Source organism: Micrasema longulum, unplaced genomic scaffold (assembly GCF_059751315.1).
Source record: "Micrasema longulum isolate JH-2025_06_02 unplaced genomic scaffold, ASM5975131v1 h1tg002685l, whole genome shotgun sequence".
NCBI lineage: Eukaryota > Metazoa > Arthropoda > Insecta > Trichoptera > Brachycentridae > Micrasema > Micrasema longulum.
This window is the reverse complement of record NW_028279818.1, coordinates 1-17956: the sequence shown is the minus strand read 5'-3', so window position 1 is coordinate 17956 and position 17956 is coordinate 1. Positions and strand designations below refer to the sequence as shown.

The window sequence follows — 17956 nt, the reverse complement described above, 5'->3', positions numbered from 1 at the left end:
CCTACCATTTATTATCAGTCCCTTGTGAACGAATACAATCGAGCACGTAATCATGGTCCAAAGATGAAGCATTGGAAAGTTTCTGTTGGCCAGTATTTACATAGCCTCGACAAACACAGCCTTTATCTGACCAATATATATACTGGTACAGATTGGTCAAGATTATCACTACTCATTAAGAATTAGTTACGGACAGTTATTATCGTTGGGTTCACATCAATATTTTGTTCTGTATTTACCCACAAATAATTTTAATAAACTTAAATTAAATTCAAGAAAGTGTACGAGTTAATTCTAACCCATCCAACCCGTGCACCACGCATATTACAATGGTGTCAGAAGTTTGGATCCAGAACTATTGAAGAATTGAAAACTTGAAACCCAAGTCAGACGCTTCAATCATAACTCCAAGTAAAATATTACATGTACTAAGAAGAAAAGCATTGACTGTACGATTGGAACTGTCACAAAAGAAGACCCAATAGATCGCTGCCCTGTGTGTTTGAGTCTCCTCCGTCATCTTCCGTTCTGCAGAAAGAAGAATTCTCGATAGATCGCTGCCCTGTGTGTTCGAGTCTCCTTCGCCATCTTCCTGTTCAGAAGACAGAAGAATCGTCAGATCGCGGACCCTGTTGCCTGCGTGTTCGAGTACTTCGCCGTCTACTGGAAGAAAGAAGATGATGCTCGCCTTCTTCTTGTGAGTTGAAATAATTGAGAACTACCTAGCATAATTTAATAACTGTCGTATTTTTTATAATTTTTTGAGTTAGTGATCATTTTATTTTATATTTAAAAAAAAAATGTCTTTAAAAAGAGAAGATACCAACAAATCTTACACTATTGATTTAAATATAGCAGAAAAAATGTTAATCAGATTCGATGGTGAAAAATATAAACTTTTTGAATTCATTGATAACAGTGAAAAAGCCTTAAGCTTAGTAGATAATAACTTAAAAGATATCTTGTTTACATTAATTGAAAGTAAAATCACTGGTAATGCTAGAGCATTAATAAGAAATCGAAAATTTGATAATTTCAATATGTTAAAAACTCACCTTCTTAATGTTTATTCTGATAAACGGACAACAAGTAAATGGCATTTAGAACTAAATTCATGCAAACAAAAATTAACTGAAAACGTTATGCAATATTCTAGTAGAGTAGAGAACTGTTATATTCGACTGATTAATAGCTTAGACGATAACCTTTCTTGCGATCAAAGAGAAGCAAATATTAACTTATTGAAAAATTTAGCTAAAGATGTATTTATAACAGGCTTGAACGATGAATTAAACCTAATAGTAAAATCGCAAAAACCTGAAACACTAGAATCAGCTATTGCAATTGCTCTAACGGAAGAACAAGAAATTAAATCAAAACGAGAAATAAAAAAATATCAGAATATATCGTCGTACGAAAAATATTGTAAAATTTGTAAGAAAAATAACCATAACACTCATGAATGTAGGTTCAAATCCAAAAGTCCTCATGTTCGTTACGTAGTAAAACCACCTCCTGCAACTAATACTAATAATTTATTTTGCAAATATTGTAAGAAGAATAATCACATCATAGATAACTGTCGAAAATTGAAATTTAAAAATGAACAAAATACTAAGAAACCAGTTAACAATGATTTAAACGTGTAAGAGACTTTGGAACTGGCCATTCCAAAGGATCTCGCACGGGAAAATCGGGCCGAATTGGAACTTTAAATAACGCTTTTTTCTCATCATACATAAATTTAAAAATTAAAGACCAATGTGTAAAAGAAATTAACAATTTCTTAATAGATACTGGTGCTAACATCTCTTTAATAAAATCAAAGACTTTGAATAAAATTGTAAAATATAACAAAGAAGAAATTTTAACAATAAGAGGTATTGATTCCTCAAATGAAAAACCTAATAAAACTCTCGGTTATGTTTATTTGGAAATTTACATAAAAAACGAGATTATTAACCACTTATTTCATATAGTCAAAAATGACTTTCAAATTCCGTTTGATGGTATAATCGGAATAGATTTTCTCAAAAAGTTCAATTGTAAATTAGACTATTCTAGTCGAAATATAATTATGAAAAATGAGCAAATTCCTATATTTTATCACACTTCTCATGAATCGCCGATTCAGGAAGTTTTGGGTATGGATAGATCGTGTCTTTCATTGAACGTACCATACCAAGATAAAATTCCAAATAGTTTCAAAGAAAACAAAAATAAAAGTGGAAAAATATTAATTAAAACGCAAATTAATAACGCGGAAAATAAACAAAACGTATACGAAAATCAAACTCAAAGTTTGAATTATAAATCTCCAGAAATTAATGTTAACTTCAATGGAGAAAGCGAAAAATTAAATTCTAAAAATAATATAACTTGTGTACAAATAATTCCGCCACGAACGGAAAAAATAATAGAAATTTATATATTGAATCCTCAAATAAATGAAGGTATTTGCCCCGATACGGAAATCTTAGAAAAAGTTTATTTATGTCCGAGTATCGTTAAGGTAAATAATGATAACAAAGCGTATACTTCAATATTGAATTCTAGTGATAAGGAAATTAGAATTAACAAAATCGAAATAGCATTGGAACCGTTACCAAAGGTCAACAGGAATGCAAATGTACACATGGTATCGAAATCCGATAATTGTAATGCAAAAAGATTAGATGTTCTTCGAAACTCATTAAGAACGTCGCATTTAAATGATATAGAAAGAAATAGTTTACTCAATATTTGTGAAGAATTTAATAATATATTTTATATAGAGGGCGATACTCTAACTGCAACTGATGTTGTTATGCATAATATACCAACAACGTCACACCACCCGATTAACGTTAGATCTTATAGATATCCACATGTATTAAAAGAAGAAGTCGATAACCAAGTTGAAAAACTTTTAAAAGATGGAATTATAGTTCATTCGTCTTCTCCGTGGAATTCGCCAGTTTGGGTCGTTCCTAAAAAAGTCGACTCTTCCGGTAAAAAGAAATGGCGGATGGTAATTGACTATCGGAAACTTAATGAAATCACAATTGGTGATTCATACCCCTTGCCGCAAATTACTGAAATATTAGAACAACTAGGAAATTCCAAATACTTCACTACGTTAGACTTAACATCGGGATTCCATCAAATCAAAATGGATCCTAAGGATTCTGATAAAACTGGATTTAGTGTGCCTAGCGGTCACTACCAGTTCACCAGGATGCCTTTCGGATTGCGTAATGCTCCCTCAAGTTTTCAAAGATTAATGGATAATGTCTTATCAGGAATTAAAAACTATAGAGCCTTTGTTTACTTGGATGATATTTGTATACATGCGGGTTCGTTAGAAACTCATAACATAAGATTAAGAGAAGTATTTGAAAGACTCTCAAAATTTAACTTAAAATTACAACCGGACAAATGCGAGTTTCTTCGCCCGGAAGTTATTTACTTAGGTCACTCTATTACAAGTGAAGGCGTTAAGCCAGATCATAAAAAAGTAGAATCATTAATAAAATATCCTGTTCCTAAAACACAAAAAGAAATAAAATCATTTTTAGGTATTGTCTCGTACTACAGAAGATTCATTCCATCGTGTAGTAAATTAACTCAACCTTTAACAAGACTATTAAAAAAGGATTCCGTATTTCAATGGACTAGTTCACAACAAGACGTTTTTGAAAAACTTAAAAATATTTTAGTATCAGACCCAATTTTACAATATCCAAATTTTTCTCAAGAATTTTTACTCACAACTGATGCTAGTAACTTTGCTGTCGGTGCCGTTCTTTCACAAGGGACGCCTCCAGATGACTTACCGATTGCATACGCTAGTCGTACTTTGAATCGTGCTGAATCAAACTACTCAACTATAGAACGAGAATTATTAGGAATAGTGTGGAGTATAAAACACTTCAGACATTATTTGTATGGTAGGAAATTTACTATCTTGACCGACCATCGACCTTTAGTTTGGTTGTTTAATGTAAAAGATCCTGGTTCACGTTTAGTCAGATGGCGTTTAGCTCTTGAAGAGTATGATTATAACCTTATTTACAAACCAGGAAAAGCAAACACTAATGCCGATGCATTAAGTAGAATAAAAATTTGTGACGAAGAACCATCAACATCACAAGATACAAAAATAAAATACGTAAATAATATAAAATCATCTCTCGAGTCTTACTCAGATTTCTTAGAGAAATATCAATCCACAATTCTAACAAATGATAACGTAGAAGAAATTTACGATAAATTAAACACTAAAAATAGTTTCGCTATTTGTTTAGGAGTAGATAAAGAATTTCGTAGTGACATCCAAAGAGAAATCGCAAATAATTTTGAAACACATGTTAGAAATATTAATAATAAAACCATAAAAATCTCTGACGTTATAGAATTTAGAGAAAATGATCGAAATGTATATTACCTAATAAACAAACAAAACTATTGGGAAAGAGCTGAATATGAAAATATATTTTTAACATTAGTTAAGTTAAGAAACCTATTGTATTTAGGAGATATAGAAGAAATTAATATTACTAATCTTATGGATAGTTACGATAAGCTTAAATGGTATAAGATACGCGCTATAGTAAGATACGTATTTAGAAATTCGAAAATTAAAGTAAAAATTTTCCATAATCAGATCATCACACCAGACGTTAACGAAATAAACAATATATTGATAGAAAATCATTCGAATCCGACATCGGGTCATTCAGGATTTTTCCGAACATACAATCGTATCAAGGAAAAATACAAATGGTCTAATATGAAAAAAGATATTAGAAAATATGTCGCGCAATGTGAATCTTGTCAAAAGAATAAACTAGTACGTAAGAAAAACAAAGAAGCAATGGAAATTACCACTACAGCAAATAAACCATTTGAAAAAATATTTTTAGATATTGTAGGTCCTCTCACGTTAACTCAAAATAATAATAAATATATACTTACACTTCAAGACGACTTATCAAAATTCTCTCAAGCTTATGCCTTACCAAATCATGAAGCCTTAACTGTTGCAAAAACTTTAACACAAAATTTTATTTGTAAATTCGGGATTCCAGAATCCATCTTAACAGACCAAGGTACTGAATTCACTTCTAATTTAATAAAGGAAATTGCTAAATTATTTAAAATAAAGAAAATACAAAGCACAAGTTTTCATCCACAAACAAACGGTGCGTTGGAACGAAGTCATCAAACTCTCGCCGACTACCTTAAACATTATATCCATCAAGAACAGTATGATTGGGATGAATGGATTGACTTTGCCATGTTTTCTTATAACACAAGCGTTCATAGTACAACAAAAATCTCTCCGTATGAATTGATATTTGGTTATAAAGCAACAATACCTTCTTCTTTAGTTAAAGAACCTGAATTTAAATACACTTATAGTAATTACATTGATGATCTTCGACTTAAATTACAATCTAGCCAGAAAATTGCCAGAGAAAATTGTATAAAAACTAAAGAATTAAATAAAAAATATTATGATAGAAATATTAAAATAGAAAAATATAAAATTGGTGAATTGGTTTACTTATTTAACGAAGTAGTTAAATCTGGGAAATCAAGGAAATTAACCAGTCGGTATACTGGACCGTTTAAAATAGAAGAAATCAACTCTCCTGTAAATTATACAATTAAAATTAGAAATAAGAATGTAATCGTTCATTCAAATAGATTAAAAAGATGTTTATCTTAAATTATTATAATAAAACGTTTTTTTTGTATACGAAAATTAAGATAATTTTGTAATTTATAAGAATATTATTTGAAACATGAAACACTCTGTTTCAGACTCTGTTTGATGTTCCCTGCTAGAGAAGCAGTTGACTTCACTTCGAGTCAGCACGTCAATACACCTCTCCTCAATTCTACAGGAATATTTTACGAATCATACAAAAATCTTTATTATTATGGAAGCACATGGAATTTAATATCATACATAGAACTCGGAAACTTCGAAAATAATTTGGCATTATTAAGAAACACCTTAAGTAAAACGAAATTAATTTGCAATGAACATATTCTTAAAAATTTATCAATGTGTGAAACATCGCTTAAAGTTTTAGATCAGATGTTACCAACCCTAGAGCAAAAGGATAAAACCTTGAAAGAACTTGTTGGGCATAGACGAATAAAACGAGCATGGTTAGATATAGTAGGATCAACATTTAAAGTTATTTTCGGAACTCTAGACCAAGATGACGCCGATCATTACAATAAAGCCATAAATGATGTTACAAAGGACGAAAAAATGTTAATAGAATTACTAAAGGAACAAACGCAAGTAGTTAAAACCACTATTGTGAATTTCAATAATACAATTACGAATGTAGCTAAAAATGAAAAGAAATTCAATGATAACTTCGTGAACTTAGAAAAATATACGAAGACACTAAATAATAACTATTTTAATTTGAATCTAAAGCAAGAAATTGAAGAACATCTAGCTGTACTTACGATAATATTTAGTGAAGTCCAAAATGAATATACAAACCTCATAAACGCTATATTATTTGCAAAAAGCAATTCCTTACACCCGTCAATAATGACGCCAGAACAGTATATTAATGAATTGACAAAAACTGTAGCTTATCTTCCCCCTTCAACTTCATATCCAATCTCTCTTACATTGGATAATGCTTTTAAATTATTATCTCTTGTGGAATTACAATGTTATTTTTCCGATGGTAAGATAATATTTGTTATTTCTAATCCATTAATAGACCTTGTAAATTATAATCTCTACAAATTAACTGCTTTACCTATTCAAAAGAAAGACGAAACATTTTTGTTTATATTGCCATCAATTAAATACCTTGCTATATCTGAAAATAGATTGTACTATTTAACATTTCAAAACCTTGATTCGTGCAAAAATTTTAATAATGAGATAATTTGTAAAAATGACAATCCTATTTATTCTGTACAAAATAGACCGATTTGTGAAACTGAATTATTATTTAGAAAGGATAGAATACCTGAAAATTGTCATATTAGAATAACCAAAACTATTAATGAAATTTGGCATAAATTAGAGACTACCAATAAATGGATTTATGTATTACCAAGACCAACAATAGTAACCTTGTTATGTAAATCAAAGATACCCAAGGAAATTAAATTAACTTCAACAGGAATTTTACAAATTGATAAAAATTGTAAAGTATATACAAGTGCAACAATTTTGTTGACTCTAGACAATAATTTTGAAAGTAAATTTGAATCTTTACATCCTCAGTTAGATTTAATGAAAGATGATTGCTGCCTAAAGAACTTACCTATTAATGACTCAATTAACTTTTTATATTTGAATCCAACCAACTTAGAACTTGAATCTTTAACTTTAGCAAGCCATAAATTAGATTATATTATTAAAAATACTAGAAAAATCCAAGATGGAAATTTGTTTGAGAAAGTTTCTAGTAATAATTATTTTGTTTATATATTTTTAACTTTAATAAAATTTCTTGGATTATTTTTAATTTATAAACTTTATAAAAAATGTAAAGGTAATAACTCTGTCCAACCAAGGAATTGTTGTAACACTATTACGAACTGTTTAACCTTTAATGTAAAAAAGGATTCACCGAATTCAAATCAAATTTCCTTAGAATTAAGTGATGTTAACATAAATGAAAATACAAACCTACGTAGAAGTCCAAGGCTAGCCAAATTAAAAGATAAGGAGTAAATAAAACAAATGTTAATATTGTAATAAATTTTATATTGTATACATAATGTAAGTTAAGAAATCTTTATACATAATGTAATTTGAATTGTTATAATCTCTTTTGTAATTATTATTTTTTTTCTGTATGTAATTTGACGTGAAAACAATAACGATAATGTCCATTTTTTTTATTAACTAAAATCTACGTAATGTAAACTAATAATTTACCTTACCTATATTTTCGTTCTAAGGGTGATGGTGTAATATACCTACCATTTATTATCAGTCCCTTGTGAACGAATACAATCGAGCACGTAATCATGGTCCAAAGATGAAGCATTGGAAAGTTTCTGTTGGCCAGTATTTACATAGCCTCGACAAACACAGCCTTTATCTGACCAATATATATACTGGTACAGATTGGTCAAGATTATCACTACTCATTAAGAATTAGTTACGGACAGTTATTATCGTTGGGTTCACATCAATATTTTGTTCTGTATTTACCCACAAATAATTTTAATAAACTTAAATTAAATTCAAGAAAGTGTACGAGTTAATTCTAACCCATCCAACCCGTGCACGCATATTACAATTATTTACTTTCTTGTCAGTATACATATAATATTTACCAAGAAAAAAATCCTGTATTTTTCTTCGTTATTATTTTTTTTCATGATTTTTCAATAGTTTATCTGGTGGTCAATAATAATCAATAAATAATAATCATCATCATAATTCCTGTTCTTCGCCTAATAATATAAAGGCACTGCATTGATTCACCACCGGAAGCGTATATTGATATGAATTGTTTCATGAGGGTAAAATGATCAGTCTAACATTTCTGGTGCCAGATCTATGAAATATTTTAGTAAACAATGGTGATTGCCAATGTAGTACTTTATGCACTACCGGACGATGATAGGAAAAAAATTAACATGAAAAATAGAAAAATTATTTTATAACTCTAAATTCTTAAGGTTAACATTTTTGCTTCCGCTGTTTTTTTCCCAAAATTCGAAGTTCTATATTCTGTACTAATATTTACTTTGGAAATTTATTTTTATATTTTAAATATAACAATTTGTACCAGCGTACGCAAGCTTAAATGATATGTTTACTTGGTTTTCCGAGAAACACTTACACACTAACATAGGCTTATTAAACATACAAACGCACTGAATTTACATATTATTTTTGTGAATTATAGTAGGATTTCACTATTTTCTCACAATAAATCAACGAAATTCTTATGAATTTTCCTGTATATTAATTTTGTAGATGGCAAAGGAGGACAACATGCCAAAAATGTTTTACAGGAGCAATCAAAAGCTTAAGCAAGGACATAAATATGAAGCAGATAACTTTTGAAATAAGCCAGCAAAATAGCCTTTACTTTGAAGGCAGTTTGTTGATGAATTTAATTATCCTATAATTTTAAAATGTATGTATTTTAATGTAACCACCAGAATGCAATCAATTGCGGACTCTTGTGAGTACTTTTTATAAGTTATCTTTTATCTCGCCTAAAATCACTCTAAAAAATATTTATTTTTCTTTAGTAGAATCAATAATCAGATATGGTATAAAGTCGTGGGGACATTCGACTAATATTGATATTCAAATGATCCAGGGTCTACAGTACTCTATAGTTAAGCGAATTGTACCTGCAGAGATTTACAAACAAAGAAGTAATATTGATCTGCTGTAAAAAACAATCAAAACTCTGCCTGTTCGAGGACTACTGTGGCTTAGCATCATTTTGGAACAATTTAATAGAAATACATTCAAGTTTCCTCTCAGACATAACCATAATACACGCTTCACGTCTAATGATGTCTTGGTAGTACCAAAAGTATGTAATAAGTATGGAAATAGAACTCTCAAATATTTAGTACCTAGAATTTTTAATTTATTGCCAAAAGAATTTAAATTTAACTAACATTGTAACAAGAGCAAAATAAGAAAATGGCTACTCGATCAAAAGTTTATATCTGAATAGTAGCTTATGTGTAAATATTTTAATTTTTCATATATTTTCTAGTATTTAAAAAATAAATGTATAAACTATTATTTGTATAAACATGTTTTGTCTGATCTTTCCGACTGTTAATTTTTATCTGTTATTCATTGTTTTTATAATATTAAGTTATAAATTAAGGTATAAATATAATCTTCACCAACAAGCTACAGAAAGTGGTTTGGTGGGATTTTAGTTTTAGTAAAAGTATAACAAGTGAATTTTTTTATTTTATTTGAAAAATGTATAATTTTACTATTAAAATAAAATAAAATAAATAAATCCGTTTTAAATGTTTTCAAAAACAATTACAGTTGTGAAAATTAAATTTCTGAGATTTTTACGGCCGTTTAGTTTTTCCGGGTTATTATGGCATGTGTCATTTGTACTATTTACCGACGTTTCGGATCGCATTACAGTTTTCATTATCAGCTTTAGTACTAAGAATTTGTACTGCGTTGCAGTCGTTGCTGTCTACAGCTGTGAAAGTGTGATGTAACTGGCATTGAAAATTGCAATTATTTTTTTCATATCTCAGCAACTACCAAATGATTGTACCGCGAAACATGTCATCTTTGAGCAAACCTTAAAATATGAAAAAAAGTGGCCACTTAAACCCGATAATGACAGGTCATAAGTCCTGCAAATGCCTAGACTGCCATATTCCTTATTTGAGGTATTCTCCATCCCTGTTGTAATTTGTTTAGATGAAAAAAAGTTCACATATTGAGGTATATTAGATCATTTAAAATTAAATACTTTGTCAGTCAGAATTTCTGATAATGACAAAATACTGGGTACCCAGACAAATATTAAAAATATTCGTTTAATAGGAAGATGCGTATAAGGTGAAAAGATACAGTTTTTTTTGTGTTGTGGTAGAGTGGGGTTCAAACCCCGACCTCTGATCCGTGAGTTTCCAACACTAGCCACGGGACCACAACCCGATTCCGATCTGAGTTTATCAGGGGATCATGTCCTAACCTCGGGTGACCACATAGTGACTAGAAGAGTTTTTTCACAAAGCATGTCAAGGTTAAACCCCATGATGGACGCTGGTATTCGATCCTAAACGTTCGGGAAGAATGCTGGCATCCGGCTCAATAACCCAAAAAAACACATTGTGAACTGAAAGAACATATTTACGTATTCTTTGTACAGAAGATATTAACAAGATTCTTGCGGGCGACAGCTTGTAGGTATGGATTTCGCGCTGTCCGTAATTGGGTCATATAGAATGCGGGTGGTGGTAAAGTCTGACGGTGAAAAGGAAAGTATGAGTAGTACGAGTATGTATCGTTTGCAAAGTTCTAATGCTACGAGTTCTTTCAAAAAAACTCAACGTCAAATGCTGTCCAGAACGTTTCAGATAATATATCCCAGTATTTATCTTGTTTGTCAAATCAATTGTAATATTGATTTTATCGAAACATTCATAAAACATCTACACAAAAAGTTCGATGAGTAAACGAAAATCTGCAAAATAGCTTTTGTCAACTGTTTATGCTATTGAATAATTTTTGAATTTCATTTCTTGGCCTCATTAAATTGACCCTACGGGTCTCAATTGGTCGGCTCATCGGAATTCGGTTAATTAGGGTCTTGGATGAGCAATATAAGTTGTTCATAATACCAGTACCATGAATCGTTTTGTAAATTGCCTTTTTAGGATTTTATTACAAAAAATGCACTGTATGAGTTATTCATAATAACAATAACAATAATAGACATTTGTTATTTAGAATACAAAATAATTATTTTGATGTGAGAAAAATTAATTAATTTTAGGGAAATAGAAATATTGGTTTCAGGCGTTGTCTAGTAGGTGAATAAGTTCAGCCGGATGAATCTCACCCACACGTGATTTTAACTTTTTTACTTCACAGCTTTTTTACTTTTAAGTCAACAGATGGAAGAGTTAAAAAAATATGGATATTTAAAGACAGGCAGAATGGTAAATGTTGCACAGTGTGTAAAGTAGCCCCTTAAACCAGTCAGTGATAGGTTGTAAGCCCTGTAAATGCCTAGAACTTCATATTCCTATTTCGAAAATGTTTTTTTTAAAAATAAATATTTGCGTTGTTATAATTTATCAAAATATTTCAATTTTAGTGGTCATTTTAAATGAGTTGTAAACAACTTTTCTATTAGAAAATGGAAATCAAGTTGAGGTAGGTGGGATTCAAAGCTCGGATCTCTTATCCGTGAGTCCGCAACACTAGTTACGGAACCACAACCCGATTCATTCGTTTTTAAATTTGTGGCAACAAATTTCAATTAAAGGAGTTTGTAAATATTTACTCAGTCATTTAAATTTGGTCAGGAAATAATAAATATTCCTTGAGGAATATTGAAAAAATGTCACTATTATGTTCATTATTCATAAAACTAAGAGACATTGTCTTATTTATGATACTTTTTTGTTTTTGTAACTTAAAAATAAAATCATCATAATTCGAAATTCATAACCGATTAAAACTTTAAACTTTTACTCATTTTTAAATTTTGTCAGAAGATACGAAATATTATCTTGCGAGACTTAATGTAATAATTGATAGAGTACCATGTTTCTGTGGGTCTGTCTCTTTTAGGTACTCTTCCTTAAGATAATATTTTATTTTTCACAAATGTTTTCAACACTGTATAATGTTTACCAGTTTGAAGAGGCCCGTAAGCAGGTGAAAACGTCAATTGATTAAATAAAAACCATGTGGATATAGCTTACACAAGCTTTAGCGACATTGGCGCGTGAGTGAAATGTTTGCTGCAGCTAGACTTACTCACCAGGATGGACTGCTGCGGCACCGGATAGCAGGCCTCAGAGTGTGGCTAGGAAAAAGTCTTTCTATCATTAGCCAATTGGCAGAACACTGCTGGGAATCGAGGTTTTGGTAGCATTGGAGCAGGACGCTTAACTGGCTTTCTCCTTAATTTTGTTATTTATTAACTTCTTATTTATGAAATTATTATGTACTTATAAATTCTATTTTTTTTAGTTCTATTTTCTTTGTATCCTTTTTCATTTTTTCTTAAATACGAGTACATAATTAATTTTACATTGTTTATATCTGTTTAACTCTCGTATGAACTAAACTATTCTTTATCTTGTTTTTCTGATGATTTAAACTTTTTAATAGTTAAATGGCTGTTTGGGCATTGCACTAACCGCCCAATCGAGCTGCGAGCTGAGCGAGAATTATTTTTATTAATATAACTGAGTAAAAGTGTACCAAGTATTAAAATTAATAAATAAGTTGTGTTATTGGCTACGAATATTATTTTCAATGTCAAATAAGGATAGAAAATCCTAGAATTGTCAGAATAGTAGATGTGACCGGCTATATGAAGTTATTATTTTCGCTATTTGAAAATCAGCCTTGTTATTTAACTTCAGTACCGGAAGCAGGTGGTGTGTGCAAATCACGCCCAGAATTACCATAACCCTTCCACGTGGAAAAATCAAATGGCCACTAAGTCTATAGGTTTTGCTTTCTTAGTATGATAACCTGTAATTTGCGTCTTATAAGGTCGAAAAATGAAACACGTACACAGAAGAAATTTAAGGGTGTCTATACATAATACGTTGCTAAGAAAATATAGTAGTACCCATATTAAAACATTTTTTGAGTGTTAAAGTGGGGGCATACGTTAACCACTGGTAGTGGCGACTAAGTAGAGACAGTTTATTGTTTGGACACACTTCTTATAAATTCATTACGACATTTTTCGACATTTACGACATCACAGAACACCCAGGCTTGAGAAAAATCACATTTTATTTTTGTGTTCTCACCGGGAATCGAACCCGGAACCTTCCGTGTGTGAGTCAAGCGTCTTGACCACTGCCCCACGGAGACCGCCATTTAGCCGCATAACTATTTTATGAATACAAATTGCTTGATTATATATTTTTTATCATTAATAATACAAAAAGTACATATTGTACTCCTAGGAGTTATTAATTAAACTCGTTTGGGACCGTACATAACAAAAAAACATTTTTGTGACTGTACATAATAACATACATAGTTAATACATCCGAAATAGTAAAATAACATTATTGTATAAGAAACATAAAACACAGTACTTTACACCATCTTTATAAACTATCGCTTTCAAAAAGATTTAAGTATTATTTTTCATTTGCGACACTACTGGATTTTTTATTTGATTTTTCGTGTTTTAGCTCATCGGGTAGTTTATTAAATACGGAATGACCAATATTTTCCAAAGACCTACTACTGAACTTTGTTTAGCGAAACTTAGACACATGAAGATTCCTTCTGAGTAACGCCATGACCATATGTGTATTTTAAATTTGTGTGAGCAGAAAAGTTTAATATATTCAAAATAGTAACGGTTATGTCATGCAGTGACATCACCTTGAAAAGAAGTATCCTTGTTTGTTGGTAGATATCCTTGATATGGGAATCCCATTAAAGTCCAAGAATTTTTCTTTTAGATCTGTTTTGAAGAACTTGTATTTTTAAGATCTGATTTTTGCTGGAAAAACCCCATATACATGATAGATGAGATTGATGAGAGTGAATTAAAGCGTAGTAAACGGCAAACAAAACGGAATGAGGGAGCAATTTTATTTGTTGCTTTACCGTGAAAAAGTAATTTTTTATCACAACACGCCAGAAAGCCCAATCACAGTGGAAAATTACGGCACAAAACGCCCAGGCTTGAGAAAAACCATATTATTCTTGTTTGTGTTGTCACCGAGAATCGAACCCGGAACCCTCCGTGCGTGACTCGAGTGTCTTAACCCATACACCACGTAGGCCGTAGTGGTCAAGTCATTTCTGAATGTATTATTTCTTCATTTTATTGTTTATATTTTTTTTTTAGTACTATCCTCGTTGCCTTATTCTCTAGAATTGAAGTGTTTTTGATTTTCCCTTAATTACCTAAAAAAATAGTAGTAATCAAGACTTTTTTTGGAACCATGTTACGAGTATGTTTTCTTAAAATTATTTATGAAAAAGAAAAGTTGTGTTTGCACTTCTTGCAAAATATTGTCTTAAAGGAAAGAATACTTACATTTTTAATATTCCCTTTCTTCTATTTGTGAATAAATATATTTAAATGATAAAATATTTCCAACAGATAATACATATTATAAAGGTAGGTATAAAACCGTAAGCTTTACTATTGTACTTACATCCGTATCCAACAGCTTTGGTAAGGGTATTTAAAATTAGGCTCTTCCCTGAACCTCAGTTCAGACATGTGAAGGATTAGTTGGAAATAGTTAGAAGTATTTGTCTACCGATCTGTGGAAATGAACGATTATTCCAGGTTAATTATTTCTGAGTTTGAACGGTTACCTGAATGGTTCAGTGGTCAGCCAAATTCAGATAGGTACCAATTATGTAAACATTTTTTAAATGTTTTGGCCAAAAACCGCTGAGAATTAAGTTATTCATTATAAAATGTCGATGGCGAAAATTTAAAATACTGCAAAATGTGTAAATTTTCAAAAAGAGGGAAGTGAAAGTTTAAAACAAATCGTGCCTTTGTTTTCGGTAGTATATTGATAATGAATTAATAGAATACTGAAAAATATCTTAAACTATTGTATAAATACAAACGCTCTTTTTATTTTTCATCTTTTAAGCAATTAGGGTCCATTTTTTCCGCCACAGGGCACCAAAATAGTCCAATATAATATTTGTATTTTAAACTATTTTTTTATTCTCACCTTATCTGCCTTTGTCTTCTACTGCTATATAATGATAAGTCTGACACACGTTTTGTATATACGGACTTTGTTACCGATCCGCATGTGTTTATTGTGCCGTATGATAATTCTCAAGCATATTGCCTAAGTATTATTAGTACGGAGTATAGATCGTTGTGGCTTGAGATTTCAACACCGAAATATTTCAAAGACATGACTTGTTCCACTGTCTTATAATCTATCATCAGTTAATGTCTCTTACAGTGCAAATATATTGTTAAGCTTTTTGTTTTACAGACTCACATGCTCATGTTAAATTTCTGAGATGCTAAATGAAACTTGTGTAACATGCGTTGTAAATCATCTTTTCATTCTGCCACTAAGGTTGTATCGTCTGCGCAACATACTATGTAAATGACCTGATCTTCTATTTTGTAACCTAGTCCTTAATTTGCCACATTTGCTATGATCTTGTCCATTATAAAATTGAGCAGCAAAAGACTCAGACTATCGCTTTGTCTTATGTCACCAGCTGCTGGAATTTCTTTGGACGTTTCACCATCAACCGTTTAAATAAATAATATTTTTTTACTGACATTTGATTAAATAATTGAGTCAATTTATTGAGTCCTACCGTTTTGTGGCATAAAAAAATATTTTTTCTTTTGGATCAACTATGATAAAAAATAATTGCATTATATTTATCGTTTAGATCTTATTTAAAAATCCAAATTGTAAGGTTTAAAAAAAATTACCACCCGTTTTAGTTAATTGATATTATTTTTCAATTTTCCAATAAAAACGTCAGTCAAATAAGGTAACTTTTGAAGAAAAACTACTTAATTTTTTTCCATAGGTTATGTTTATTTTTTCTTTAAGGGTTTCCTAACTAACATTTGAAAGTACCACCAATAGATAGGATGATAGAAAGCGGAACCTGTTTTCTATTACATGGTTTTTGTTGAATAACCTCTGATTGTTTTGAGCATTGAACTAAACAGGAAATTGAAAAGCCTGCACATAAATTTGGCAGGCCTTTGTAACACTATGGAATATTTTAGTGGAAAATACCTTTTGAAATAAATATTTTATAACAAAAATCGAACTCCAAACCCCTTGCATAGTAGACAAACGCCCTTGTTATTTTACCACCAGGCGAAAATAAATTACATTAATTTAAAAATTTAAAGAACAAATAAATGTTAATTTGTCGTCATAACATGATATTTTTTTTAATAAGTCAAAACTATGGTTGCAATCGTTCGACAAACGTGAATTCTATGGCTTTTCTAATGTAAAACTTTATTTGGAATTATGGGAAAAAAATTAAAAATAATAGGAAAAACAGAAACGTGGGTATTTTAAAATATAAAACGTGATGAAAATAATGGAAACTGCATCGAAATTTCAAGCATATTTTAATCAATTTGTCATACACATACAATGTCTTATTTAGCAAACTGTGAAATACACATATATTTTTATCGAAGAACTCTAGACACGTTTTATTACATTTTGGATATTTTATGATTTATAAGCACTAAATTTTAATAATTCAATTAGTTTATTTTATGGGTGATACCGTGTGTGTTGGATTTGTTCCGACATTTCTGCTTTCATTGCAGGAGCCATCTTCAGGGTAAACTGAGTGGTTTGTAGAAACAAATATGTGTTTAAATACTAGAAATTTGTAGCGTGTCGCAGTTGGCAGTAGGCACATTTCTATTAATTTTCGTAGTATGTAGTACTGGGAACCAAGTTGAGTTTAATTTCAGCCCGTTGGTGTCTTCTTTGTTTATTTTTTTTGGGTGGCTGTGTAATTCAATTGCCTCTTGTGTTATTCGTGCACTGTAACCAATACACACGGTATCACCCAAAGAAGAAACAAATGGATAACAGTGACCGTGAAAACCTTAGAACATATTTGTTAATAATTGTTTATTGTATGCCATTGAAAGGCATTGTTTCACATCGTAATAGGTAAGAACTATTCAATGTCTATAATATGGAAATATTCGTTAAAATAAAGGAAAAATTACATTATTTGCTGATGAATTGAACTATGCATAATATATGTGAAAATGTTATTCAAAAAAATATTTTACAAAAAATACGCGTGTAGCTAATACGTAAGTTTATAAAAAGAGTACTATAAATAGCATAGGTAAATGATTTATATGTATTTATAAATGTAAAATGTAATTATGTATAAAGTATCAATGATGTGTATAAACTTAATATATATGTATATGTATGTATAAAATATAATATAAATATGTATGTGCGAATATATATATGTATAAACTCGTATGTGTGCAAAGGTATGGTTATGAATGCATTACAAGTGCCCCGACTCAACCCGGATTTTCTAGCGAGTCGGAGCAAGTTCACAGACATGGGTCGTTCCTGATTGTGTTGCTTTAAACTGTGTATCTGTCCTTTACAAATGTATGTATAATGTCATTGATATGTAATGTAATTAATAAATAATGTAATTAATAAATAATGTAATTAATAAATAAATAATAATAAATAGGTAATCAATATTTTCACCACTACGGGG

General features: G+C 30.4%; 2 protein-coding genes across 2 annotated transcripts; both read left to right on the top strand.

Annotated features, from left to right (window-relative positions):
- The first annotated feature begins 324 nt into the window (after positions 1-324).
- LOC148271746 (uncharacterized) lies at positions 325-2920 on the top strand. Its single transcript, XM_088240991.1, has one exon. The coding sequence runs from the start codon at positions 801-803 to the stop codon at positions 1647-1649; it is 849 nt and encodes a 282-aa protein (XP_088097117.1). The 5' UTR covers positions 325-800; the 3' UTR covers positions 1650-2920.
- Positions 2807-9024, top strand: LOC148271745 (uncharacterized). Its single transcript, XM_088240992.1, has 3 exons — positions 2807-4032; positions 5809-7175; positions 8969-9024. The coding sequence occupies exons 1-3, from the start codon at positions 2807-2809 to the stop codon at positions 9022-9024; spliced, it is 2649 nt and encodes an 882-aa protein (XP_088097118.1).
- Positions 9025-17956: the final 8932 nt, after the last annotated feature.